Consider the following 27474-nt stretch of genomic DNA (forward strand, 5'->3'; position numbering starts at 1 on the left):
CCGCAGCTGCTGGCCTGGGCAAGGAACGGAAGGGGCAAGACCAGAGCTGGAGCCGAAGAGGCGGTCCAGAGCCTATTCTGGCCATGCTAGGATGCTGCCCAGTGCAGCGCAGCAGCTGCCTGGGAGAGCGCTGGCCACGGCAGGCTGCCCCCCACCCAGGCTCGGCTTCCTGGCATAGCGGCTGAGCAAGCCAGAGGCTCCCCACCCTCCCAAAATGCTCAGCAACTGTCCCTGGAAGTCAAGCCTGGGCAGAAAGCAGGCTGCCACTGCTGCCCCTCTCCAGCCAGGCTCTCTCCCAAGCAGCTGGCTATGCTGCACAGAGCAACGACCGGGAGCAGCTCTGTCCCACGCCCCTCCTGGGCCTGGTTGCCAGGGAGAGCAGCCGAACATTGGCTCCCAGCCCCTCCCGCCCCCCGCAGATAACATAGGGGGGTAGAGGTGGGAAGAGCACAGAGGACCTGGGTTGGGAAGGTCATGTGTCCTCCCCTTTAGCTGGTGCCCTCCCAGTATGGGGAGAACCAGTCAGCTATGCTGAGTTTAGTATCTATGACACAAGTGGCTAACCAATTTAATTTCACAGTCAAGAATTTAGGAGTTGTTCACAACATACCACAGCAATGGTCCATCAAGTTGAGTATCCCATCTCTAATAAAAAGAACAGGAGTACTTGTGGCACCTTAAAGACTAACAAATTTATTAGAGCATAAGCTTTCGTGGGCTACAGCCCACTTCATCGGATGCACAGAATGGAACATATAGTAAGATAGATATATAGATATATACACACATACAGATAAGTTGGAAGTTACCATACGAACTGTGAGAGGCTAATTAGTTAAGATGAGCTATTATCAGCAGAAGAAAAAAACTTTTGTAGTGATAATCAAGATGGTCTCTTTAGACAGTTGACAAGAAGGTGTGAGGATACTTAACTTAAGGAAATAGAGTCAATATGTGTAATGACCCAGCCACTCCCAGTCTCTATTCAAACCCAAGTTAATGGTATCTAGTTTGCATATTAATTCAAGCTCAGCAGTTTCTCGATGGAGTTTGTTTTTGAAGCTTTTCTGTTGCAAAATTGCCACCCTTAAATCTTTTACTAAGTGGCCAGAGAGGCTGAAGTGTTCTCCTACTGATTTTTGAATGTTACGATTCCTGATGTCAGATTTCTGTCTATTTATTCTTTTGCGTAGAGACTGTCCAGTCTGGCCAACGTACATGGCAGAGGGGCATTGCTGGCACATGATAGCATATATCACATTGGTATATGTGCAGGTGAATGAGCCCCTGATGGCGTGGCTAATGTGATTAGGTCCTATGATGGTGTCACTTGAATAAATATGTGGACAGAGTTGGCATCAGGCTTTGTTGCAAGGATAGGTTCCTGGGTTAGTGTTTTTGTTGTGTGGTGTGTGGTTCCTGGTGAGTATTTGCTTCAGGTTGGGGGGCTGTCTGTAAGCGAGGACTGCCTCCCAAGATCTGTGAGATTGAGGGATCATTTTTCAGGATAGGTTGTAAATCTTTGATGATGTGCTAGAGAGGTTTTAGTTGGGGGCTGACGGTGACAGCTAGTGGCGTTCTGTTATTTTCTTTGTTGGGCCTGTCCTGTAGTAGGTGACTTCTGGCTCCTCTTCTGGCTCTGTCAATCTGTTTTTTCACTTCAGCAGGTGGGTATTGTAGTTTTAAGAATGCTTGATAGAGATCTTGTAGGTGTTTGTCTCTGTCTAAGGGACTGGAGCAAATGCAGTTGTATCTTAGAGCTTGGCTGTAGACAATGGATCGTGTGGTGTGTCCTGGATGGAAGCTGGAGGCATGTAGGTAAGTATAGCGGTCAGTAGGTTTCTGGTATAGGGTGGTGTTTATGTGACCATCGCTTATTAGCACAGTAGTGTCCAGGAAATGGATCGCTTGTGTGGATTGGTCTAGGATGAGGTTGATGGTGGGATGGAAATTGTTGAAATCATGATGGAATTCCTCAAGGGCTTCTTTTCCATGGTTCCAGATGATGAAGATGTCATCAATGTAGCGCAAGTAGAGTAGGGGCGTTAGGGGACGAGAGCTAAGGAAGCGTTGTTCTAAGTCAGCCATAAAAATGTTGGCATGCTGTGGGGCCATGAGGGTACCCATAGCAGTGCCGCTGATTTGAAGGTATATATTGTCCCCAAATGTGAAATAGTTGTGGGTGAGGACAAAGACACAAAGGTCAGCCACCGGGTTTGCCGTGACATTATCGGGGATGCTGTTCCTGACGGCTTGTAGTCCATCTTTGTGTGGAATGTTGATGTAGAAGGCTTCTACATCCACAGTGACCAGGAGGGTGTTTTCAGGAAGATCACCGACGGATTGTAGTTTCCTCAGGAAGTCAGTGGTGTCTCGAAGATAGCTGGGTGTGCTGGTAGCATAGGGCCTGAGGAGAGAGTCCACATAGCCAGACAATCCTGCTGTCAGGGTGCCAATGCCTGAGATGACGGGGCGTCCAGGATTCCCAGGTTTATGGATCTTGGGAAGCAGATCTCTAACATCGGTCAGCAGCCAATCCTTCAGAAGAAGGTTCAAGAAATTTTTCAGGGGATAATTAGAGAATAATTAGCAGCCTACAGGAATAATTCTCTTAACTACATCAGTTAGTAATGGACTTGTGCCCATAGCATGAGGATTTATGGCATATCCGTGTTAAATGTTTAATCCGTCTAATGAAATTGTGGATGTTCTCCCTATGCATCTATATAAAGGTCTCTTTTTAACAACTACATTTTTGGACTACAATATTTAATGGCAATGCATTCTACAGGTTAATTATGCATTGTGCAAAAAATTTTCCTTATGTTGCATTTCAACTTCATTAGCTCTGCATTGTCTGCACTAAATGTCAGCCAGCCAGGCATTATCCCAGAGGAAATGGTTTGGCACTTGGTAAGCAAGAGAACTGGACCAACCAGATCCAATGATATAGAATTTAATTTAATTCATATACTGGTGACAATGCTACCCATATTTCCTCACTGACCCTACTAGTGGCCCCATATACAGTAGAACCTCAGAGTTACAGATACCTTGGGAATGGAAGTTATCCGTAATTCTAAAATGTTCTGTAACTCTGAAGAAGAGGTTATGGGCTTCAGCCACACGGAGAGTTGGTGCTGCAGCCAGGGGAAGCGGGCGGTCAGGGCTCCGGGTGGGAGGGAGTCGGGGCTTCTGACCCTCAGAGTGCCAGGGCTCCAGGCAGGGGGCTCAGGGTTTCTGGCCCGCGGGAGCACTGGGGGACTCAGTGCTTTAGACCTGGGGAAAGTGCTGCGGCTTGGGGCTTCAGGGCCGTGGCTGTGCTCCCAGTTTCAGACTCGTGGGGGTGTCAGGGCTCAGGGCTTTACCTATGGGGGGAGCGCTGGGGCTGAAACCGGGGCTCCCCTTGTAGCAAAAGCCCTGAGCTCCAGCACCCCATGTGGGGCTGAAGCCAGGAACAGAGCCATGGGGCTGAAGCTCCGAGACCAGACGCCCGCACAAGGCTGAAACCGGGACTGGAGCCATGGGGCTGCAGCCCCAAGGCCCAGCACTCCCCCCCGCCTGAAGCCCTGAGCCTTGGTGCTCACAAGGGTAAGAAGCCCCTCACCCCTCACTCACACTCTGCGGCTGCAGCCTTAAGACCTGAGCCTCAGGCCAGTACAGTAATTGCTGCTTTTTTTGTGTGCATGTCTGCACTGCTGCCTGATTCAGGGCTTCTGGTTCCACAGCATGTCCAGTTGACCAGCAAGTCTGTAACTCTGGTGTACACATCTTTGAGGTACTACTATACATGTTGAGGGAGGAGTAACAGAATGGCAACCTGAATGATACACCACCAGAGCAAATGAACAATTGCCCGTGGGTTCTCATAAAAGGAACAGAACTGCTCTAGACGCCATCTACAAATTCATATGCAGATCAACAATACCCCTAGGTCCATAGTAAACAGTACTATAGAAAACTGATAGATCTTAAAAGTAAATAAATAAAAGGTCACCTGATCTTCATTCATCACCACATGAGATCAGGGAATGAAGAGGTATGGAGCAGAGCTGGTAGAAAAACAATTTTGTGGAAAAATTTTAGTAGTTGTTTCTGTTCCACTGGGTTTAAATTTATTCTTTTTCTGTTTTTCATTATTTTTTAAATATCTGTTTTTATATTTTACAAAATATAACATTTAACAAAAACCTGGTTTTCACTAAGAAAATTCATTTTTAGTACATTAAAAATTTCAATAACAATTTAGAAAATGATTGATAAAATTTTAATGCAGATATGAATATGTTGCTGACAGCTTTGTGAAACAGAAAATTTTGATTATGACCATTTTCATTAAAATTTTCATTTTCTTAAAGAAGCCATGTTTCAATAAATCATTTTGTGCTAAAAATTTCAACCAGCTTTAGTAAAGAGGTTTAACAACTTAGTCCAAGTGGAGAAGACTTGGGAATCTTCTCAGTCAACAGAAGACTTAAGAAAGGGGGCAAAATGAGAGCAAGTGGAGCAGCAGAACCTGGTGGCATAATTACTTCAGTTGTAGCTCTTTATAAATGGCCATATCCCCCAAATATGGTTATTGTCTCTCAAGAGAAGAAGAGAACAAATTAATACTGATAATTATTTCAGCATGAACTGAACACACAGGAGTCATGGAGTACAGCAAACAGGAGTACATATCCATATTTTTGTTTTCTACATAATAGACATGAATATAGGAACCATTATTTCATTATTATTTCAGTTCAATGATATTTTCTCTTTTATTTTCTATTTATAGCCATTTACTATCACATCTATTAATTACAAAGTAAAATGAAATTGCTGGAGATGGAGATCTGAACTGATTCTACAAAGTGTTGGTACTTGCTCCCACTTCAATAAACCTCACAGCAGAAGACTAAAATGAAAAATAATAAACATATTAAAAATACTAAATATAGGAAGTTTCAACGGTGAAAATCAATTATAGGTCCTGATTATTTATTTTAACCCTTGAGTAACTGTTGTAGTAACTCTCCTCAATCCATTAGCACATACAAGACTTCTGAAAGGACAACAGCCTTACTCAGAGACCCCACTTCTGCATAACAAAAATGCAGCTTGGTCAAGAAATCTTCCATCTGGAGCCTGCATTTTTCATTTAGCAGTTGGTTATTTATTTTTTATTAAAGAATTGCAGCTGTAATTCAGGCCAGAGTTTAGTACGGAGGAAGGTCACTGTCATGAGATAATTAGGACACATTTCATTGCGCAAAAATGCCAGCACTTGTTTAGGGATATTTTTCATTAAATAAATTAAAACCTAAAAAGCCCAATTTCCTGGAGTTTTCAGTATTTGTCATTACTTCACACTATGACTGTTAGCACTACATTACTGCCCACTTTGAAACGGGCTAGGAGTTTATCCAGATTTTTAAGGAAGAATATAAAAACAATCAACAAGCATCTTGTAGGGTATAAACACCAAGGAGGAACTCCTTAGTGGTTTCCACTGAGGTAGAATCAAGACTAATGGAATGAAATGAAAGAAATGAATATATTACTTCACAAAAGAGTTACTAATGGTAAAATCTATAACACTGTACTAGGATAGTCATGAAAGTCCTATAAATAGTTATTTGAAACTCCACTAGAGAAAATATTGTAGGAACCAATCCTGATTCAGTCTCCCAGGAATGGGCCAGATGACTTAATGGGTCATTTCCAACTTGTGATGTGAAGCTGAGAGGGTGTAGAAAAGAGGAGCATCAGAATAGGTTTTGAGGAAGAAGAGATGCAGGACACAATGTTTACTGACACAGTGATTATTCTTCAGCATGCTGTTACCAGAAATTATCAATTATCAACCTCACACCAAAAAGCTCTGTAGACAATCTACTGTAAGATATGATATCTATTTATTTTTTATGGTCCAAACTAGTTGCTATTATATCTAAATATTAGACCAGATGCTGTTTAATTTCCTGGGACCCAGGTCTATCACTATGTATTTTTTAATTACTATTTTTGCTTGCAAGAAACTGGTGGCTTACACATTCCCTCTCCCATGCCCCTCCCATCTCTACCATCAACAGTTCTTTGTTACTTAATAGTAAGATGCTTATGGAATTTATTCAGAATTTGTAATTTTTAAATTTTATATTATACTATCTAGAAAAATAATTTAATATCAGCTGCAAGTAAATCATGAAATCCCTCTTTGTTCAAGTAAATGCTAAACATGTAAATTAGTATTATTTAGGATCAGAGACTGACAATAGTAAAAGTATACACATTTCAAAACAAATGAGAATGGCTATGCCCTGAAGATTACAATCTAGAAGGCACAAACAGGTATAGAACAGATACCAAGAAGAATACATAAAGTAGCACTGTGGACTATGTTTCTTTTTAGGAGTGACTTGAAGCACTTACTATTGTAAAGGAGACGTTTCAGTGAGAATCTTCTTCAACCTGTGGTAGTAAAACCTGGCTTTATGAGCCAGAGGTCAGAGCAAAGGACAGATCTATTCTAGATCAACCTGAGACCCTGACCTCAATGTGCAAGACTGGTTTGTGTCAAAAAATTCAAGTGCAACCCAAATTAAAAACTGAAGGGGGAGGTGGATGAAGGGGAGAGGACCTTAACTGAAAACTACATACTGCCTTCAAAATATGCTTTCCAGGGAAATATTCCTCCCCACAAAAAGACACAGAGCACTCAGCTATAAATACCAAGAAAAAATTTCTGCCTGTAGCAGTTACCTAATCATTTGAAAAACAGAAATAAGCAAAAACAGACCAATCCTGAAAGTTCACCACACTGGCATGGACTACACAGAACAGTCAATTACAATCATATTCAGCAATGATGTAGGTCAACTGAAAGCTCTGGAAAACTCCACAGACGACCTGTTGGCCTACCTGAAAATATATTTGTAAAGTTTATCCACCATTCATGACAGAGTTCATGTTTTCTGCCTACAGACTTCATTGTAGGGCTATAGAATGCTGTACTGTATTTCAAATAGTCATTTCACACTTTGCACAATGGTGTTGTATGGCACATTATAAAAAGCTTGTAATAATAATACTTATTAAAGGGTGTTATTAAAAAAAGAGAGGAAATTAGTGGTGGAGAAGTAATATCAAACATGCAGTACCCAGAATGAAACCATTTAGCTATGTAACCTTGATTCATTGTAAAAGAAACCAAACAAATTATGGTCTGGGGAAACTGTTCCCCTTGGAAAAGCCAAGGGTTGGGTGGGAAAAAAAGAGGCAAAGATACTTTGTTGTGTTCATTTGCCTCATGCAAATACCCCCATGTTCTTCTCACTGCAATTTCAAAATTCAGGGGCCCAATTGTAAGGAATGAACCCAAATCCTTGGGCTGTGCCAGTATAAGCAATCATTCCTTTTTCTATGCTTTACAACCAAGAATCATGGGAGGCTTCACTTTTATTGATGCCACATAAAAACACATTTAAAACCAGAATGCACTACAACTATTGAGTACCAGCAAATTGACTCTTACATTAAAGTACATCCAAAACATACAAATATATAGCTGTACTCATTTCATGTTAACACATATGTAACATCTGGGAAAGAGAATGGGATGATTTCCAATAATAAAGGCTACGATTTAGTCATAGGTATTTCTAATAAAAGTCAAGGACAGGTCATGGGCAACAAACAAAAATTCACGGCCTGTGACCTGTCCATGACTTGTACTATAAATACTCTTGACTAAATCTTAGCTGGAGGGCCACTGCTGGGAGGAGGGGGCGGGGGGGAGGCGGGTCCCAGTGCGAGCTGCTGCTCCGGGAGGCTGCTACTTGGAGGTGCCCTCAGGGGGCAGCTGCTCTGGGGAGGGTCCAGGAGGCCAGCAGCACCAGCTGCTGGGGCCCACCAAGCAGCAGCTGCTCCAGCCGCCCCCATGTCGCCCACTTGCCATTGCTTCTGCCACCCCGGGGCCAGCTGCCTGGGGCTGCCGAGTAGCAGCTGGCCCTGGGGCAGCTCCAGCAGCGGCCAGTCCATCTGGGTGTGGGGCTGTCCGAATGTCTGGCTGAAGAGCCGCTCCAGCAGTGGCCAGTGTGGCTGTTCCTGGGGCTGCCTGAGCAGCTGTTCCTGGGGCCAGCTGCATGGGGGCCCTGGGCTCAGCCACACTGGCTGCTGCAAAGGTCACGGAGGTTGCAGAAAGTCATGGAGTCCGTGACTTCCATGACAGACATGGATCCCTACCAATAATGCATTTTCAAATATAGTAACTCCTCACTTAAAATTGTCCTGGTTAACGTTGTTACGTTGCTGATCAATTAGGGAACATGCTTGTTTAAAGTTGTGCAATGCTCCCTTAAAGCGTCGTTTGGCAGCTGCCTGCTTTGTCCACTGCTTGCAGGAAGAGCAGCCTGTTGCAGCTAGCTGGTGGGGGCTTGGAACCAGGGTGGACCGGCAGCCACCCTATCAGCTCCCCGCTTCCCTAAGTTCCCTGTGCAGCAGCCACCGAGCAGGCTATCAATTGCCAGCAGTTCAGTTGTCCCTCCCCCTCACTTCCATGTGCTGCTCCTGCCCTCTGCTTTGGAGCTGCTCCCCGGAGCCTCCTGCTTGCTGTGCTGTGTGTGTGTGTGGGGGGGGGGGAGGAGAAGGTAAGGGGGGGAAAAGGGGAGCTAATGTCAGGGTGTCCCCCTCCCCCCTTCCTGCACCCTGCTTACCCCATCTTCAATAGAGCAGGGGGGACACACAACAGAGCTCAGGACGGAGGGAGCTTCCTGGCAGTAGCTGCCTTCTCAGCTTGCTGATTAACTTAAAACGGCAGTGTAGTTAGAGTGGGGTCAGTGTACTTAAAGGAGCAATGCACATCTCTCTCTCACACACAGGATGTGTGTGTGTGTGTGTGTGTGTGTCTGCCATACTGTCTCCCCTCCCTCCATTCGTTCTGCCTTGTAGAGTGTGAGGCTACATTAAAAACGAGTTAACCCTTGAGGGCTCAGCCAGTTGCTAGTTCATCATTTAGCAGTAAGGCATCCCCTGGGAAATATCCCACCCTCTCACCACCACCTCAACCAAGCTTCACAATCATCATCACTGTGTACCAGTATTAAATTGTTTGTTTAAAACTTATACTCTCTCTCTCCCTCTGTGTGTGAGAGTGTATATAATATAGTCTTTTGTCTGGTGAAAAAAATTTCCCTGGAACCTAACCCACCCCCCCATTTACATTAATTCTTATGGGGAAATTGGATTCGCTTAACATTGTTTCGCTTAAAGTCACATTTTTCAGGAACATAACTACAACATTAAGCAAGGAGTTACTGTATATGTGGAAAGAGAAAAACATCCAAATGTCAGGTATTAAAAAGGTTGCATGCGATTTATGGATGCATAGCGTGTACGTTCTCTATTCATTAACTTATTTCAATGCAAAGATAGTCTGACTCTAAATCGTCATGTCTTAAAACATAGGATCATCCTCCAAATCCCTAAAATACTGATAAAAATAACAGAATATCACAGAAATTAAAGTATATACACACAAAGTCTGCATTTGAATGAAGTCAACTTAATTTTTCTATTTACAGTTAGACTTAAGCATGAACATGCCATATGCTCTGTGTCTGCAGAATGTCCATCAACATTTCTAAGCAATAGCAGACACAGAGAAAAGGAAATTACAGTAGCAAGAAACTCTTTTTCATTGTCATTTCTAACGTAACAATCTTTAATATTGCTTTAATAGATACGCAAGATTTATTATGCAACTTTTGCAAAGAAATACTGTACTGTATTTTTTTGTACATAGGTTATCTATATCTGCAAAGCAAAGGCTATAAAAGAGGTAGGCAAACTACGGCCCATGGGCAACATCCGGCCTGCAGGACCGTCCTGCTCGGCCCTTGAGTTGCCGGCCGGGGAGGCAAGCCGACAGCCCCTCCCCTGCTGCTCCCCCTCCCCCGCAGCCTCACCTTGCTGCGCCGCCAGCGCTCTGGCCTGCTGCTCCTGCTGGGCAACGTGGTGGCGTGGCTGGCTCCGGCTGGGCGGCGGGGCTGCAAGCTCCTGCTACTCTGAGCGGCACGGTAAGGGGGTGGGGGGGTTGGATAAAGGGCAGAGGATCCCGGGGGGCAGTCAGGGGACAGGGGGCGGTTGGATGGGGTGGAGGTTCTGGGAGGGGGCGGTCAGGGGATGGGGAACAGGGGGGGTTGGATAGGCATGGGAGTCCGGGGGGGGGGCTGTCAGGGGGCGGGAGGGGGGTGGATAGGGGTCGGGGCAGTCAGGGGACAGGGAGCAGGTGGGGGGTTGGATAGGGGGTGGGGTCCCGGGGGGTTGGTTGGGGCAGAGGGTCCTGGGGAACAGTCAGGGGACAAGGAGCAGGGGGGGTTGGAGGTTCTGAGGGGGGCAGCAGCCAGGCTGTTTGGGGAGGCACAGCCTTTCCTACCCAGCCTTCCATACAGTTGTGCAACCCCGATGTGGCTCTCGGGCCAAAAAGTTTGCCCAACCCTGGGCTATAATAATTTTTAAGAAACTGTAATGTGTGTAGATAGCCTATAATGTGGGAAGAAACAAATAAGCAGGAACATAAGAGGAGTAATTAGAGTGCAACCTGAACTTCGAGTTATAACCATTTGTCAGTTTTCACATAGGATCAGACCAACTATTTTATACTGAGCAGGCTGATAGCCTAATTTTATGTCTGAACATATTCACAAAGTAAATCAAATACTTTTAGGAAGCTTAAAGTGTAATTACTGAATAATTACTTTTTTGAGTAGAACATTTTTTGTTACTATGATAAATAAGATAATTCCATGTTAGAATTATAAAGTTATTTGTGGTGATGATTTGTGTATGATTTATGAATTCGTTGTTATTATGAAGTTATTGCTGTGAAAACTGCTGTGTCATGTAATGCCTTCTGTGTGAATCCACCATGGACTGACAGGACCTAGCATGTTTTCACCAGACTAGGGACAATGGAGGTATTTAACTTTAATGAACACTTTGACCTGTCAATAGATATACTAAGGATATTTGCTGGAACTGGGAGATTTCCCACTTGTCTGCAGGAAGAGGAAAAGGAGTAAGTGGAAAGTTACCAGAAATAGGACAGACAGTGGTGACAACGGAGGGGTTTAAAGAGGGCTTACTAGGGAAAGGCTCAGGGACACACAAAAAACATTAGGCAGGAGAGAAGGGGATGGACCAGTCAAGATCAGAGAAGGTGAGCTGGGCTAGAGAAGGCTCCATGTTTCATAAAAGTCATGCACTGCAGCTGAAGGATCCTGGATGGCTCCAGATGACTCTGATACCACGCCAAAGAATGTGGTGCAGTGGTGAGGAAACTGAGCCAGGAGATAATGTGTGTAGGGTTTAATATTTTTGAAGAGAACTGTGTATTTCTTGTGCTATTAAAGCAAGAGAAATACCGTTGTAGAATTTTGTGTGAAGTGCCTGTGCATTTCATGTGTTACATTATTCATGTGCTCCTTGAAGAAGTAGACTGTAGACCCAGAACACCCCATGGCTGGAATTCTGGGAAAGCATGTGTTTAAGTAGGGGTGGGGGGGAGGAGGAGGGAATAACGGAACCTGAGGACTCAGCACAAGTGCTAGAACTGGGTATGGCGCTGTGTGGTCACAGCTCTCTGCAGGGGGGTACCAGATAGAGGTTCTGCACTCCAAGAGTGTGCCCCGAGGCCCTAAAGACAGTGGGAGTGAGTCGGCTCCATTCAGACGCAGGGGGTTAAAACACACAGGATCCAGCAGAGGGAATCCCCTCACAACAGTCTGGTGAGTGGCCAGAAGAGGTGCTCGGCTGGCTCTTTGACATTTGCACCCAAGAATCCCTAGGTTAATAAAAAAACCCTATATGCAAGATTCTTGACCCAAAACCACCACAAGTGTAAGAGAGACCCAAACCACCAAATATGTAAGATTTTAAGAGAAACAATAAAAGTACACCTAATTGTTCACACATTTAACCAAACACTCTTCAGTGTGTAATATGAAACTCTAATGTCTAGAACTTCAGACATGACATACTGTATGCTTACTGGTAATAACATATGTCACAAATAGCAATATATAAAAAAATTCACAGACTAAGATCTCATCTTTTCTTACATTCCTCAGAAAATGACTAAGTACTCATTAGTAAGTCTTATCTACAAATTACACATCGTATATTGATAGCAATAGTCACAGTAAAAGAAATATCAATGTTTCACTGAATTAATTCCTTCCAACAGGAGGAGTAGTCAATGCTTCTCTTATCTAAAAAGGGTTTCACTCGCTCTGTAATCCTGTTATTTCGTGTTCTCTCCGTCTTCTCTGTCTGGTGCATGAATCTATACATAACTTTCTAGGAACCCAACACAATAGAATGCTATTTCAAAAAATCAGAGATGTAGAAAAAATGTTTAAACATAAAAATATCTGTTTGATCTGATGGCCTAACAGCCATGTCCTATACCATAATGCAGGATATCTGGGTTTGTTTTTCTTGCACTGAAGACCAAGACTGCCATAGAGGCATGGTGTTTAGCCCTTGGGAAGAGGTAAATCTTTACATCAGCATCGCCAAAAATATGACTGAGGAGTAATTTTGAAAGGCTTTGTAGGGTAGCCTGTCTAGTCCTCTTCAGAGGGAAGGATTGTTGGTGAAACACACACTGATGTAGGGTGTGGATTTCAAATGAGAATAAGAGAAGAATATCTTTTAGGTTCCATCAGGATGCAGTGCACTACTCAAAACTAAAACAAATTAAAACATGCAGACAAAACTGTTCATCACCTACTTTATTATCAAGCTAAACCTGATAATCCAAAAAACTCTGGTTTTAAAAAGTAAATTACAAAAATTAAGTTACCATTGACAGAGTTTTAAAATAACTGACTCAAGAGTGGTCACTGCTAGGAACTTCAGCCAATTATTCTTATAATAGTAAGTGGAAAGAACAAGATTAAACACTGTAAACCAAATGTCTCAGGCAAAAGCCAATCAATATTTCTAGCCAATCAATAAACTGCACCAAAGTGATGCCACAGAAAGAGTTCTGCTGACAGATAAACAAGTCAGCGAAATACTTCTCATTAATTCATGGTGTAGAACTTGAGCCAGTCTATATAACATGTTGCTTCAGCTCAGCTACTAGTAACTGGATCAAAGAGCCAAGACTAGGCTCAACGGACTTCTCAATCAAAACTATAACTGGCACCAAAAGGCATCAGAAACAAATAGTTCCAACCAGGGAGGAAACAACTTAAAAGTTATATTCTGGTGTCTGAGCTGATTGAAAGTCCAGTGGTATCCTTATGCCAGTGAAAAGGCATCAGAGGAAGAATAAACAAATGATGTAACAGACCGGAACAAGTTAGTACAGTGCTGGGGGAGTAAGGAATGAAAAATTCAAGGACAACTTTCAGTACAGATTACTTACAATACAGCTCCACTCTGGCACCATCTCGGACAGCTGGGCATCTTTTCCGAGGGGCCAAAGTAACAGGATGAAGGAAAAAACACCATGCAAAACAATGCTGGGAAAAGGAGAAACACTACCGCCCTCCCTCCTCAGAGGGGCATCATTCTGCAAAAATCTCACATTGAGCTGAGATTCTTAGTATTCCAATTCTACTGAGGGTATAATATAAAATTCTGTCAACTGCAAAGGCCAAGAAAGAAGTACAGCACATAAAGCCCAGAACAAAGCATACTGAAGCTCGGGTGGGCTTCACATAACTTTAGTTCAACAGCCCTGAATTTTAAGGTTACCATATTCTATATGTGTTTCATATAATCTTCTACAGAACTCAAATTACTTAAATTTACAGAATTATTCGCATGGAGTTAGCTGCTCCTATCTAGACCATTTACTATGGAAGTGAATTCTAAGCACAGGACACACGTACAATTAGCACCTTCAAGGTTTACACAGTTACTGATAATGAAACTGAGCAAGCAAACAGAAAGAAACAGTCTCTCTTTTCTCTTATTGACTCCTGATCTGTTTACAAGGATCAATTTGCACATATTGTTCACTGTAACAAATTAGACCAAGCATAGACTTCAACATCTTTTATTACAATGGTTCCCAACCTTTTCAGGCAACCATTAATTTACTAGACTAAAACTTTGCTTGTACCAGCCAGCCAGCCAGCAAGAAAATGCTACAATGATATCACTACTAGAGGAAAAGGGGGGGAAAAAAGCTATGTTCACTAATGAGAACTTGGGACTTAAATCAGGCCAAGAGAAAACAGGGCACTGAGTCAGACATGGAATTCCTACATATCTCTGTATAAATGAAATATAGCAGTTCACAGCAACACATGCATTATATTGGGGCTTAGCTGCTAAAGTGACGATGGGCACCCTAGAAATACCATCACTAGATTAGATAAATAAAGATATGTTTCAATTGAACAATGAAGATTCTTGAATATGATGGATCTGCTGGTCACCCCGATACCTGATCATTTTTCTAGATACATAGATCATTTACCATATAAGGAAATATTTTAGTGATGAATACTTAGCTCTAGCATGATGGAGGAGGTTAATTATGGCACACCAGCATCAGATCAGAATACACTTTTGCAGATGGGAAACAGCTGGTTCTTACTTCTCAGATGGCCTTGAGAAACTTCTCAAGTGGCCTTTTTTATTATTTTTTATTCCCAGCTAGCTGTTTCTTGGTGAAATGATGAACTCTTTCCTCTTATCAGAGTTTACTAGTTGACAAGCCAGCTGACGGAGCTAAAGTGAGAGAGACGGTCGAGACCGAAGTCATCAAATGTAGAGACACTCAATCTTCCTGAAATTCTGGAAAACTTAGAAGGACCCTGCTTGTCAATGATGCAGCTACCTCAGACTCCTTTTTCCTTTGATTTAAAGCAACAAAAACTCATGAAGGATTTTATGTAAATTATTAGAAAAGAACCTGCAATGAATCTGTCAGTAGTACACAATCCCTCCCCACCACCTTCCACCTTTCCTTCAGTCATTTTGTTTTATGGGGAAATGAGATAATAATTCAACAACACATGCCACTTTTTTTCTCTCTGAACACACACATGAATTTCTCAAGAGAAATCTTAACATGACACGCCTGAACACATTTTACCACTAAGCATTCTCTACACATTTCATAGTCAAACTTCACTCCTTTTCACATATAACATCAACTGAAGGGGCCTGAATAATACACCAACTGTAACATTTTATAAAATAAAAAACATTAAGTAACAAATTAATACCTTAGAGAAACACTTTCAAATAATCTACTTGACAAAAAGTTTAAAAAGGAAAATCTCTAGAGATGCATTGACATTTTAAGGAACTATTAGTGACACCAACCAAGTCCAGACTATTGAATTAAATGATATAATAAGTCCACTCCCTACATGAGATTCTGAAAAGAACTTTATGAGAGTTCGATGTCAGTGCTAAAATGAAGAAAATTACCTCGCAAATAACTTGGAAACAATACCCAATTAATACATCCTCTACTGGTAATTTCTTCTTCCCCTGCACCAAACAGGGAAACTGAACAAATTCATTAATAGCATATCCAGTATTGGGGTTTAATAGCAATATTACCTTTTTAATCTGGAATAAAGTCTATGGCTTTGATGTGCTAAAAGATAGATCACCAATTAATTTCTCTGGTCTGTACCTATCTTAAAGGTCTCTTTGTAATGTCCATCAAAATATCACCTTACTACTGATGCCTAGACAGAGATAAACCAAAGTGTTAATACAAAGTTCATCACACAACTTTTAGCAATAGTTCCCATTTACTGAGTTCCAGAAACACAGTACTTTGTTAAGAGTTTCCTTTTTAACTGTTCTTTCCAGGGAGGGACAAAAAGAAAGCGGGATTGCACTGCTTTTTTCCAAATACTTCTGTATATGTGAAGCTGATCTTTGATCCTTCTTAGTGTTATGTCCCAAACGAAATTTATTTGTAGCTTCATTGTAGCACATATCTTTAAGCATTTTTATGTGTATTTCACAAGAGATTTCCACCCCCCAAAAACGATCACCTTTTTTTGTGTATATTATTTTGCCTTTACAATAAACCCCTCAATTCTGTGAAGTGCTGCTGACATAATGGAAGTTGCTGGACCACCCTCAAACAGTATTGACTACACTGGGTGAAGGGAGACTCAGTACCTTTCAGAAAGTGCTCAGCTCTTCACAGAATCAAGCCTTTTATGAAAGGCTAAAAGCAACATAAGGATGCATAAGACAAACAAAGGATGCATCCACGATGCTGCTCTACTGAATTACAGTTATAGCCATGAAACTTTGGTAGAGTTTGCACACTAAACAACAGATTAAATACTTACTTGAGATTTACATGTTAAAATAAGAAGAAAAAAGAATTTCTAAACGTTAAACTAAACTGGTTTATTTTCTGAAGGATATACATTTTAAAAAAATCTAATTTCAATGCAGCATTCATATTCATCAGGATATTTCATAAAATACTATGTACCACCAGAATGATGTGAGGTTAATTGGAAAGTCTGTGGAGAAATTCCATATTTTTTAAAAATACAGTTTGTTGTCATAGAATCATAGAAATGTAGGACTGGAAGGGACATCCAGAAGTCATCAAGTCCACCCCCCTGCACTGTGGCAGAACCCAGTAAACCCAGACCATCCCTGACAGGGGTTTATCCAACTTGCTTTTAAAAACTGGTGGGGATTCCACAACCTTCCTAGGAGTCTATTCCAGAATTTAGCTATCCTCATACTTAGAAAGTTTTCCCTAATATCTATCCTAAATCTCCCTTGCTGCAGATTAAGCCAATTACTTCTTGTCCTACCTTCAGTGAACATGGAGAACAATCGATTGCCATCCTCTTTATAACAGCCATTAACATATTTGGAAAGCTGTACTAGGTCCTGTCCCCCACCCCCGTCTTCTTTTCTCAAGACTAAACATGTCTGTTTTTTTAACTTTACCACATAGGTCTGGTTTTCTAAACCTTTTATCATTTTTGTTACTCTCCTCTGGACTCTTCCCAATTTGTCCACATCTTTCTTAAGTGAGGTGCCCAGAATTGGACAAAGACTAGTGCTGAGGCCTTACCAGTGCTCAGTTGAGTGGTACAAGTACCACCCATGTCTTACATATGACACTCCTGTTAATATACCCCAGAAGGATATTTGCCTTTGTCGCAGCTGCATCGCATTGTTGGCTCATGTACAATTTGTGATCCACTATAAACCCCAGATCCTTTTTGGCAGTACTACCAGCTAGCCAGTCATTCCTAATTTTGCAGTTGTGCATTTGATTTTTCCTTCCTAAGTGAACTATGCTGCACATGTCTCCAATGAATTTCATTTTGTTGAATTCACACCAATTCTCCAATTTGTCACGGTCATTTTGAATTCTAGTCCTGCCCTCCAAAATGCTTGCAACCCTTCCCAGCTTGATATCATCTGCAAATTTTAAAAGCATACACTCCACTCCATTATCCAAGTCATTAATACAAATATTGAATAGTACCAGACCCAGGACTGACCCCTGTGAGACCCGACTAGATATGTCCCCCCCAGTTTGACAGTGAAACATGATAACTATTCTTTGTGTATGGCTTTTCAACTGATTGTGCATTCACCTTATAGCAATTTCATCTAGACCACATTTCTCTAGTTCACTGATGAGCATGTCATGTGGAACTGTGTCAAAAGCCTTACTAAAAATCAAGATGTATCACATCTAGTGCTTCTCACCTATATACTAGGCCAGTAACCCTGTCACAAAAGAAATTAAGTTGGTTAGGTAATATTTGTTCTTGATAAATCCATATTGGCTATTCCTTATAACCCTATTATCTTCAAGGTGCTTTCAAATTGATTGTTTAATAATTTGTTCCAGTATCTTTGTCACTAGTGTTCAGTGGATCTGCAGATTATTGTTGATCCTAAGAAAATCTGCCTCATTATATGGGTTATGCTCACTTCTCTGTAAGAAAATGTACATAGAAAGCAGAAATAATATGGTAGTGTGTAACAGAGGGAGGGATCACCCAGCTCACTGAATTATGATCTTTGCTTTTTTTATTTTTAAGATATTTCATCTATTTCTGACCTCTTAATGTCATAATCCTAAAATTGAAGCAAAGAGTTATTATTCATGAGTATGAGTAACAAGGTATGCAATAGGTGTTAAAGAAAATCTATCACTTCCTCACACTGCTCACAAAGAAATTCCGTAAGAGAAGCATTTCTTCTTTGATCTTTGTGGTAACAGCTCCTCGTAAAGTGGAAATAGCCCTTCCTCTCAGAATCTCCTTTGCTATACCATTTGCTGCAAGTGTAAACTTGTATACACTACCTGCATATAACATCTGTTCTTCTTAATGCCAGAGAGAACTAACACTAATTATGAGAACTGTGTCCCCTGCTCCTGTCCCGTGTCCCCCACCCGCCCCCAACAATGCATTGCCTCTGCATACTTGCTACCAGGAGAGTTTACAAGGAGTCTTTAGCTGGATTACCAAAACCAAACTGGTTGTTGTACTTTATGCATGACAAATAACAAAGAGAAGAACCTTGCTGCAAGCCACAATATAAACACTTATCTTGATATTATCCAATAGCCATGGGCTCTCTTTTGATTATCTCTGTACAGAAAAGTTGGCCAGAATGTGGCCCCTGGAATTCCAAAATGCTACTCATACTCCTCCATCATTCATGTTGAAATCTAAACAATAAAGACTAAAATCATAGCAACGTAATCTCCATTTTAGGCTGCACTGCAAGTAGGGACCTGCAGTCTCTATTGCCTCAACAGCCGTATAAAAGTAATCTGCTGTTTTATACAAGTTAGCTGCAATCTTGGCAAATATCAATGATGCCCTTGGTTGAGAAAACTTCAGACATCACTGCTTTAATACTTCTAGAAGGCATGTTTCTTCTACCCTTATACTTCAAACCCTCTTATTCTGCAGCAAGGATGACTAATGTGGCAGAATTGGGTCCACTAGGGAGTCACACGCTTTGTTGCTACTGTAGGCAGAGCTCCTTTCACACACCAGGTGTTCCGTCATCACTCCATTCTCCTCCATAAGCTCCCTGTGAGCCACCACCCCATCTGCTTCTGTTTCAGGGAGTCCCTGCAACCCTGCCCCTCCCCCCACACATTCCAGGTGCTCTGTGTGCCTCCCCATTTCCCTGGTCCCCATTCACCCCCTCATGCCAGGGACTCTCTGTGCCCTAATTTCCCATGTTCCCCATATGAGTGCTCCTATTCCCCCATATGAGAGGGTTCTCTGTGATCCCCACATGCCAGAGTCTGTGTGTGCCACACTTTCCATGTTACCAGGTTTACCATGGTGCCAACACGCTGGGCAGGCCCCCACATTCGGAAGGGGCCCATAAAGAGACATCTCCAGCCCCAGCGTCTTGGCCGTGGGTCCGACCCCCAGCTGCTTCCATCACAGACAGGGCCTCGGCTGACCCCATAGAGAGAGAGAGTCCCCCGCCCCAGACTTCTCCACACACAGCTTCCCGGGGCCCCCCAGCCCAACCATCCCAAAACCCCCACAAGCCCAGCCCCACAGAGACCCACTGCCCCCAGCCTAGCCCCTCAGAGAGAGAGCGAGACTGGTCCCCCCACCCCTTCTCCCCACACACCGCTCCCTGGACTCCCCCAGCACAGCCCCACAGAGACCCGCCCCCCAGTCCTCACCTCCATATAGACCCCCCTCACAATTCCTCCCCCCTTGTGCCCTATTGTCCCTGGCTGGCCCCTTGCTCTGGGAACTGCCTCTGCTCCCCCCAGTGCCATGTCCCATTGCCTCCAGCAGGCCCCTCGACCATGGGGGCCCACAAATATGTTTGGTGCCAGGCCCACAAAAGGTTAATCCAGCCCTGACTTTCCCCCATACCAGGGTAACCCATTCTCCTCTCCATCATGGGCTCTGAATGCCCTCCATCAGAGCTCCATCATTCTTTCCCTCATGCATGCCAGGGCTGTGTGCACCTCAGTTCCCCCCCACCCCCCATCTCCCCAATATAGCTGAAGCAGATAGCTCTGCTAACCAGATGCCATGGGCTTCATGTATTCTCATTTTTCCCCTCTCTTGGCTTTTCCCAAAATCAATATGGTTCTGCCCACTGAGATCTAGAATGATCCCTGAAATTTTTGAATTGTTAGGATACAGCATTCTGAAGTTATGGCATTACACCCAGAGTAATGCCATCAAGTTGAGTGTAAGCCTCGCAAGCTCGACCAAGTACTACAACTCACCATGTTTAAAGTCCAGAACAGACCCTTCCCATTTCTTACTCTTTCAGAAGTAAAAACAACTTCAAAATGCACAGAAAAGGAATTAATGCTCAAAATAGTTGAAAACAGTTTGTAGCTACACTACCTATTCTTTAAAGCTGGCCATACAGAAAGATTGGAAGAGACCTAGTGTCTTACTCTTCTGTCTAGAACACAGAAGACAGTAGTTCCTGTTTTAGTTTGTGCACTTTCAATATTACACAGAAAAATTCATCAAAGAACAGGATGGAGCTATGGGTGATTCTGGATAAATAATTCTACTAATGTAGGGTCAAAGTCAAGCCAATATTAGCATCAAACTGTGCTAAAATGATTCTCCCTCATTTATTTCCTTTTCTCTGAATGGTAGCTCTTCTGAAAAGCTCCTGCCTCAAAAAGACTAACTAAAATGCCAGTGGGTAACAATTTGAAATCCACAGCAGAGAAGTATTACAGTCACATTTAATTATATGATTCACTGCTTCTTCTTTAACATGCAATAAACAAGGCAATAAATTAGAAAATATTTTCTACAGTCTGTTCCATTAAAATTATTTTCTTTTTAAGCTTTGTGTCAACAAAAAAAAATTCATTATTTCTATGGCATTTTAGTACTATTGAAACTTGCAAGAATATTACAAAACAGATTTATCTTTCATTGTTATAAATGTTTAACTGGAAACCAGCTGTGTGGATGTCAGTTTTAAGACTTCAAATTTCTGTATTATAGATTTAAAATAAAAAAACCCTATATTAATAAAATGTTAAGGTTGAAAGTTTAAACATAATGAAGTCTGGAACTTTTAATGTATGGTCCCCACAGTAATCATAACTCATCCCATTGCATATAGTATCAATCTAATTGGGTACTACTTTATTCTGCATAGAACTATAATGTGGCTGAGTTAACACTATTGTGGGAGCCATAACTTACAAATTTCCTAATTTTTGTGTATTTAAATTCTCAACTTCACTCTGGCATCAGCATACTTTTTAGCACTGAACTATCTTTAAAAACAACTATGAACAAGAGAAAAGGTCTAGTATATTAAATGTAAAATGAATTCATATCAAAATGTGTGTTCTCCAGTGCCTCCTTGAGGTTTGTACCTGAGGTTGTAGGCCTAATGGGTTACCTATGTTGAACACTTTACGCAAGGAAGCTTAAATTTCTCAAGTATCATGCATAGTATAGGATCATGTATTTACGCACTGTGTCATAATATATATGAGCAAGACAGTCAAATTATGGTTGCACAAGCAACCTTCATTCTGACATTTTCCAACTTCTGACTTTTTCTGACTTTACTAATTTTCTTTTAACACTGTTTATGTGTTCGTAATTTCCTACGTTTAAAAAAAATCCTAACTGAAAAAAATCAAATTCCATGATGTGGCATCATATTGACACCCACATGGGTCATCAGCAGGACTGGAACCTTTAAATCCATTGCACAGCACTCCACTGCTTGAACTAATGGATTAACTGATAGCAGCAGTAGGTTATCATCATCTATCTGGACCAGCTCTAGAGGCAGATGGGACTGGGAATGCCAGTGAGTTTCACAGATACTTGCCGAGAGCAGAGGAATTGTGAAACTCTGGGATCTTAGGTTTCATTCCAAGTTCTGAAGGGAAATGTCACATCTGCCATTCCCATTAAGCAGGACCTCTTCTGCTCAATCCACTCCACCCTGTCCTTATCCCAGTCTTAGGCCTGGTCTATGGGGTTAGGTCAAATTTAGCTGCATTAGGTCGATTTTAAAATGAATGCGTCCACACAACCAACCCTGTTCCGTTGACTTAAAGGGCTCTTAAAATCAAACTTCTGTACTCCTCCCTGACAAGGGGAGTAGCGCTAAAATCGACCTTGCTGGGTCGAATTTGGGGTAGTGCGGACACAAATCGACGGTATTGGCCTCCAGGAGCTATCCCAGAGTGCTCCATTCTGACCGCTCTGGACAGCGCTTTGAACTCCGATGCACTAACCAGGTAAACAGGAAAAGCCCTGGGAACTTTTGAATTTCATTTCCTGTTTGGTCAGCGTGGCGAACTCAGCAGCACAGGTGACCATGCAGTCCCCCCAGAATCGTAGAACGTTTCTACGCTCTCCCTATCATCTCCGTCCCTGAGGTTATCACAGATTAGAAGGTGAAAAAAACGCACTCGCGATGACATGTTTTCCAACCTCATGCAGTCTTCCCACACTAATAGGGCACAGCTTAATGCATGGAGGCATTCAGTGGCAGAGGCCAGGAAAGAATTAAGTGAGTGTGAAGAGGCAGGACATGATGCTGAGGCTAATGGGGGAGCAAACGGACATGATGAAGCAACTGTTGGGGGAGCACACTGACATGATGAAGAGTCTGTTGGAGCTGCAGGAAAGCCAACAAGAGCACAGACCCCCGCTGCATCCACTGTATAACTGCCTACCCTCCTCCCCATGTTCCATAGCCTCCTCACCCAGACGCCCAAGAACGCAGGGGTGAGGCGGCTCTGGGCACCCAGCCACTCTACTCCAGAGGATGGCCCAAGCAACAAAAGGCTGTCATTTAAACAGTTTCATTTTTATTGTGGCTACAATAGGCAATGTGGCCTTGTCCTTCCCTCCTCCCCCACCCCACCCGGGCTACCTTGTCCGTTATCTCATTTTTTAAAAAATTAATAAAGAAAGAATGCATAGTTTCAAAACAATAGCTACTTTATTTTGAAGGGGGGAGAGTGGTTGGCTTACAGGGAATTGAAATCAACAAAGGGTGAGGGTTTGCATCAAGGAGAAAAACACACAACTGTCACACCGAAGCCTGGCCAGTCATGAAACTGGTTTTCAAAGCCCCTCTGATGCGCAGCGTGCCTTGCTGTGCTCTTCTCATCACTCTGGTGTCTGGCTGCTCAAAATCGGTTGCCAGGCAATTTGCCTCAACCTCCAACCCTGCCACAAATGTCTCCCCCTTACTCTCACAGATATTATGGAGCACACAGCAAGTAGCAATAACTATGGGAATGTTGGTTGCGCTGAGGTCTGACCTAGTCAGCAAACAGCACCAGCGAGCTTTTAAACATCCAAAGGCACATTCTACCACCATTTTGCAATTGCTCAGCCTATAGTTCACAGAATCATAGAATATCAGGGCTGGAAGGGACCTCAGGAGGTCATCTAGTCCAACCCCCTGCTCAAAGCAGGACCAATCCCCAATTTTGGCCCCAGATCCCTAAATGGCCCCCCTCAAGGATTGAACTCACAACCCTGGGTTTAGCAGGCCAATGCTCAAACCACTGAGCTATCCCTCCCCTCAGCTGAACTGCTCCTTACTACTATCCAGGCTTCATGAGCCATGGGAGCAAGGGGTAGGCTTGGGTAGGTGTGACTGTGCGGTGCTGCTGGCTGGGAGAGCAGCCTGAGGCAGAAGCCTCCAGCTCACATGATATTCCAGGCAGGACTGAATCTCCATATGACGAAACTTAAAGAAGAGAATGACCTTGAGCCTCTGGCTCCCATTCGGTGCTCTAAGAGGAGAATAGCCATGTCTGTCCAGGCACCCCTGATCGACCTCACTGAGGTCTGCCAGGAGCACCCAGGAGACATATGACAGCTATCAGTCCTACTGCATCATCTGCCATGAAGGCAAGGAGCTGCTGCTGTGTCTTGCTCCTAGTCTACCTCTCCATGCTCTTTGTTCTGTCTCAGTGTCTCCCTACTTGACCCTGGCTCTTGTCCCAGTCTCTTTGCATAGCCAGTTCCAGTTCTCCACCTAGTACCTAGCTCCTCATCAAACCTGTGTCCCTCCCCACTTACCTTCTTCCCCCATCTGATCTCAGCCTCCCTCCAACCTACTGGCTTCCAATCTCCTCCACTCAGTTTCCCTCTCGGCCACCCAGTCTCCTTGCCCAGCTAGTCCCAGCCTCCTCCACCCTAGGACCCAGTGTCCCCACATCCTTAACATCCAGTCTCTGTTTTCCCCTGTGCCTCATAGACTCCTTGTCCTGATCTTCTTCCCAGACCCCCAGCAGATCTGGCTCTTGTTACCTCTAAATTCAAATCAGGCAGCTTTTTCCTATGTTTTCCTCACTGTCTGAGCCCCCTGCTTTCAGTTCAGACACCCAGACCCAGCATGGGCTGTAGCAACCCACAGCTGCAATTTCATGGAAAGTCCTGCTCAGCCTTGGGCTGGAACATGCCTAGTGTAGACAGAATCTTCAGTGAATTTAGCTGTAAAGTTCTAGCAAGTCTCTACTAAGTATGGGTGGACTGTGCTTTTTCAAAGGTTTATAATTTGGTCAAGCTTGGGCAGATTTGTATGAGAAGAACAAAAAGCATATCGCTGACACAAAGGCCACCCCTCTGCCAAATTGCAAGTCTCTGCTCCAAAGCATAGGAACTCTAGAGCTTCTCAAACAAAGATTACCAGGATAGATATGAGGAAACATGAGGAAAACATATTTTTTTCCTAAACTTGTTCTCAGAAATGACTGAACCATTTTGGCAGAAATTCTCCAAATATTTAGCCTGAAGCAGACACCTAATATGGAATATTTTACCCCAAATGGTTAATTTTCAAAGTTATAAGCAACTGAAAACAAGACCTTATAACTGGAAGTGTTGGGCAACCTTAATATCAGATGGTGCTACCAGCCCCATTTATAACACAGGTCTTTGAATGCAAGAGCTAAAACACGTGTGTCCACATCATTCTGGATAGCCTAAAAGGTCTTACACAAATGGATGGGAGAAATAACCTCATGAATGAAATCCTGGATCGTGTATGTACATTTCTGATATGTCTATATTATTTTATTACATATATGAGGGGTAATCAGCTCTGGAACAGGCTTCCCCACCGTATGAAATAGCACAAGTCTATCGACCACCCAGTGTACACCGAAATCCTATTTACATGGGCTGCTGCAAAGATGGACTTTTGAGAGAAATCAGAATGGTGTGTTCTGAGGGCAGTTTCTTTTTCTAATTTATGGCAGGGATGCCTAGAGCCTTGAGTAGGATCCTTGTTGTTCTCTCTCTAAATCTAAATAAATAAATGAATGAGAAAGATCATACAGTAAGAGATGCTTCCTTTGTAACTTCAGTAAGGTCACTCTTTGTTTTTAGAGGAAATGGTACAAAACTGATTTACAAAACTTCGTGTTATTACAGATTTAGATTCAAAATTACCAAAAACTAAAGTATAAATCTTGATTTTTTTTTTTAATTTTTGTTTTTTAGGCGTTGCTACTGGTAGGGTATTTTATCTGAATTTTACAAAACTGCTAAAGATAAGGTAAAAAATATTGACAATTAAGGTCCTGATCCTGCAAACACTTAAACAGGTATTTAACTTTATTCCTATGAATACTCCCATTGAGTTCAATGGGATTACATATGTATATAAATGTTTGCAGCATCAGGGGCTAAAACTGTATTTTTATTTAAAAACAAAACACTTCTCTCAGTGGCATAAAATTTGGCACCTCAAAACAAAAATGCTTTAATGTTAACAATGAAAATTAGACTTTCAATACATGAACAAAATTACTGTGAACATTTTTAAACAGAACAACATTTTAAAAAATAGGAGCTGAAAATTAGGCCCTTCAGTCCATTTTTAGGCACCTAAGAGTGGGATTTTCAAGGGTACCTATGTGACTCAGGAGCATATATCCTATTGTCTTGAAACTGCTTACCCTGATGCTGGTGTATAGCCTGGTGAAAGCATCACACATTTCTTCACTTCTGGGATTTTAATACATAGGAAGGTGTTGGGTTGTGGTGTTTGCAAATGCAGGCTGGGCTATATGCTTATCAAATTTAGTGCTAAGAGTTTGTGTTTTTCTCATAATAAGGATTCTAAAGAGGGCCTGGATTTGTGTTTTTTCAGCAAAAATGAACATTTTATGTGCAAAACTTCTTAGTAGTAAAAAAACCCTACATAAAATCTGAAATTCTATGAACAATTAAAAACTAATTAAAGAAATAAAGACAAAACATCCATATAATCAGTTTGAGACCATAAAATGGCAAGCAGAGAAATAACATGAAAATAAAAATCTGATTAAATTAAAAAAAACAGATTTATAAAAATAATCTGATTTAAATATGGAATCACAATTTTTAAAAATCAGCTACTTTAAATAAACTTCTGCAGGTTATTAAGGCAAATAAGATTATTTTAAAAAAAACTTAGTAAAAATGTTCATGGAAGTAATAGTCAGCCATGAGAGTAGATGGGATAGAAATCAAAGGGCTATTCATACTTGGGAACATACACTAAACACCAACTGGAGTCAAGAAGAAATTCTCCCCATAGATTATTGCAAAATAAGGAACAATGTATGAAGTTTATGCTTTCTTCTGATGGGCATTCTATAGGTCACTGCCAAAGACAGGACATCTAACTAGACAGACAATTGTCGTGGGGAAGCAACTATGAGGTTCCTGTGAAACAGACAGTAACCCATCACCACTTTTAAGACAATAAAGGAAAATTTTACTAGAATAAAATTGCCTACAAATAGTTACACTGCACTCTAAAGAGTTAAGCTAGGCTTTGATCAGACGGTTTTGCTCCTTTATATTAAAATAAAAGAACAGCAATTAGTACGTTATTTGAATCCTGTTTGCCCTGATACTGTCCACATTACTTGCATTTCATGTCTTGCCAACGTCTTTACAGAGTAAACTCCAATCTTATCAAGAGACTGGCCCGAGGGGAGCTGTGGGGTGCGGGAGAGGAAGCCTTTATGCTGAAAATAATGAAAATAACAAAGGAGCCATTTTACTGCTGCAAACTCTGACAATTTCCTCTTTGCATTAAAAAAGATAATAAGTGTCAAGCCAGTTATTAAAGCATATGACAGCTTTTAGAAAAAGGACAGCATACCCAACTCTGCAGTTATTCAGTGTGGACACATGGGAAAAGAGCAAACAGTTTTTCTAACAGATTTTTTTGCATCAATGCCAATATGGCAACTAATATGAAAATGTTATTACTGTACTTTAATTCTTCTTCCAGCCTTTTTAATAATATTTTTCTCTAATTGATTCTGAGAAGTTACTTTGTGGACAAGCAGAAGTGTTTCTAAAAGATTTGGCATTAAGGACAAGACATGAGGTCAAATTAAGCTGTGACAACTTTTCAGACCCTTAAAGAACAGTTACACTGCTCATGGCATATCCTTGGGTCTCATTTGCAGTCAATGTAGGAAAGCACTAT

At 42.1% G+C, this 27474-nt stretch overlaps 2 protein-coding genes across 3 annotated transcripts in view; both read right to left on the reverse strand.

The window, feature by feature from the left end:
• BTBD9 (BTB domain containing 9) overlaps window positions 1–27474 on the reverse strand; it is a 290025-nt gene that overhangs the window by 172044 nt on the left and 90507 nt on the right. The window lies entirely within an intron of this gene.
• On the reverse strand, window positions 1137–4054 carry LOC141985201 (uncharacterized). Its single transcript, XM_074949109.1, has 2 exons — window positions 3998–4054; window positions 1137–2538 (listed from the first exon to the last, which is right to left on the reverse strand). The coding sequence occupies exons 1-2, from the start codon at window positions 4010–4012 to the stop codon at window positions 1534–1536; spliced, it is 1020 nt and encodes a 339-aa protein (XP_074805210.1). The 5' UTR covers window positions 4013–4054; the 3' UTR covers window positions 1137–1533.

Source organism: Natator depressus, chromosome 3 (genome assembly GCF_965152275.1).
Source record: "Natator depressus isolate rNatDep1 chromosome 3, rNatDep2.hap1, whole genome shotgun sequence".
Classification (NCBI taxonomy): Eukaryota; Metazoa; Chordata; order Testudines; family Cheloniidae; genus Natator; species Natator depressus.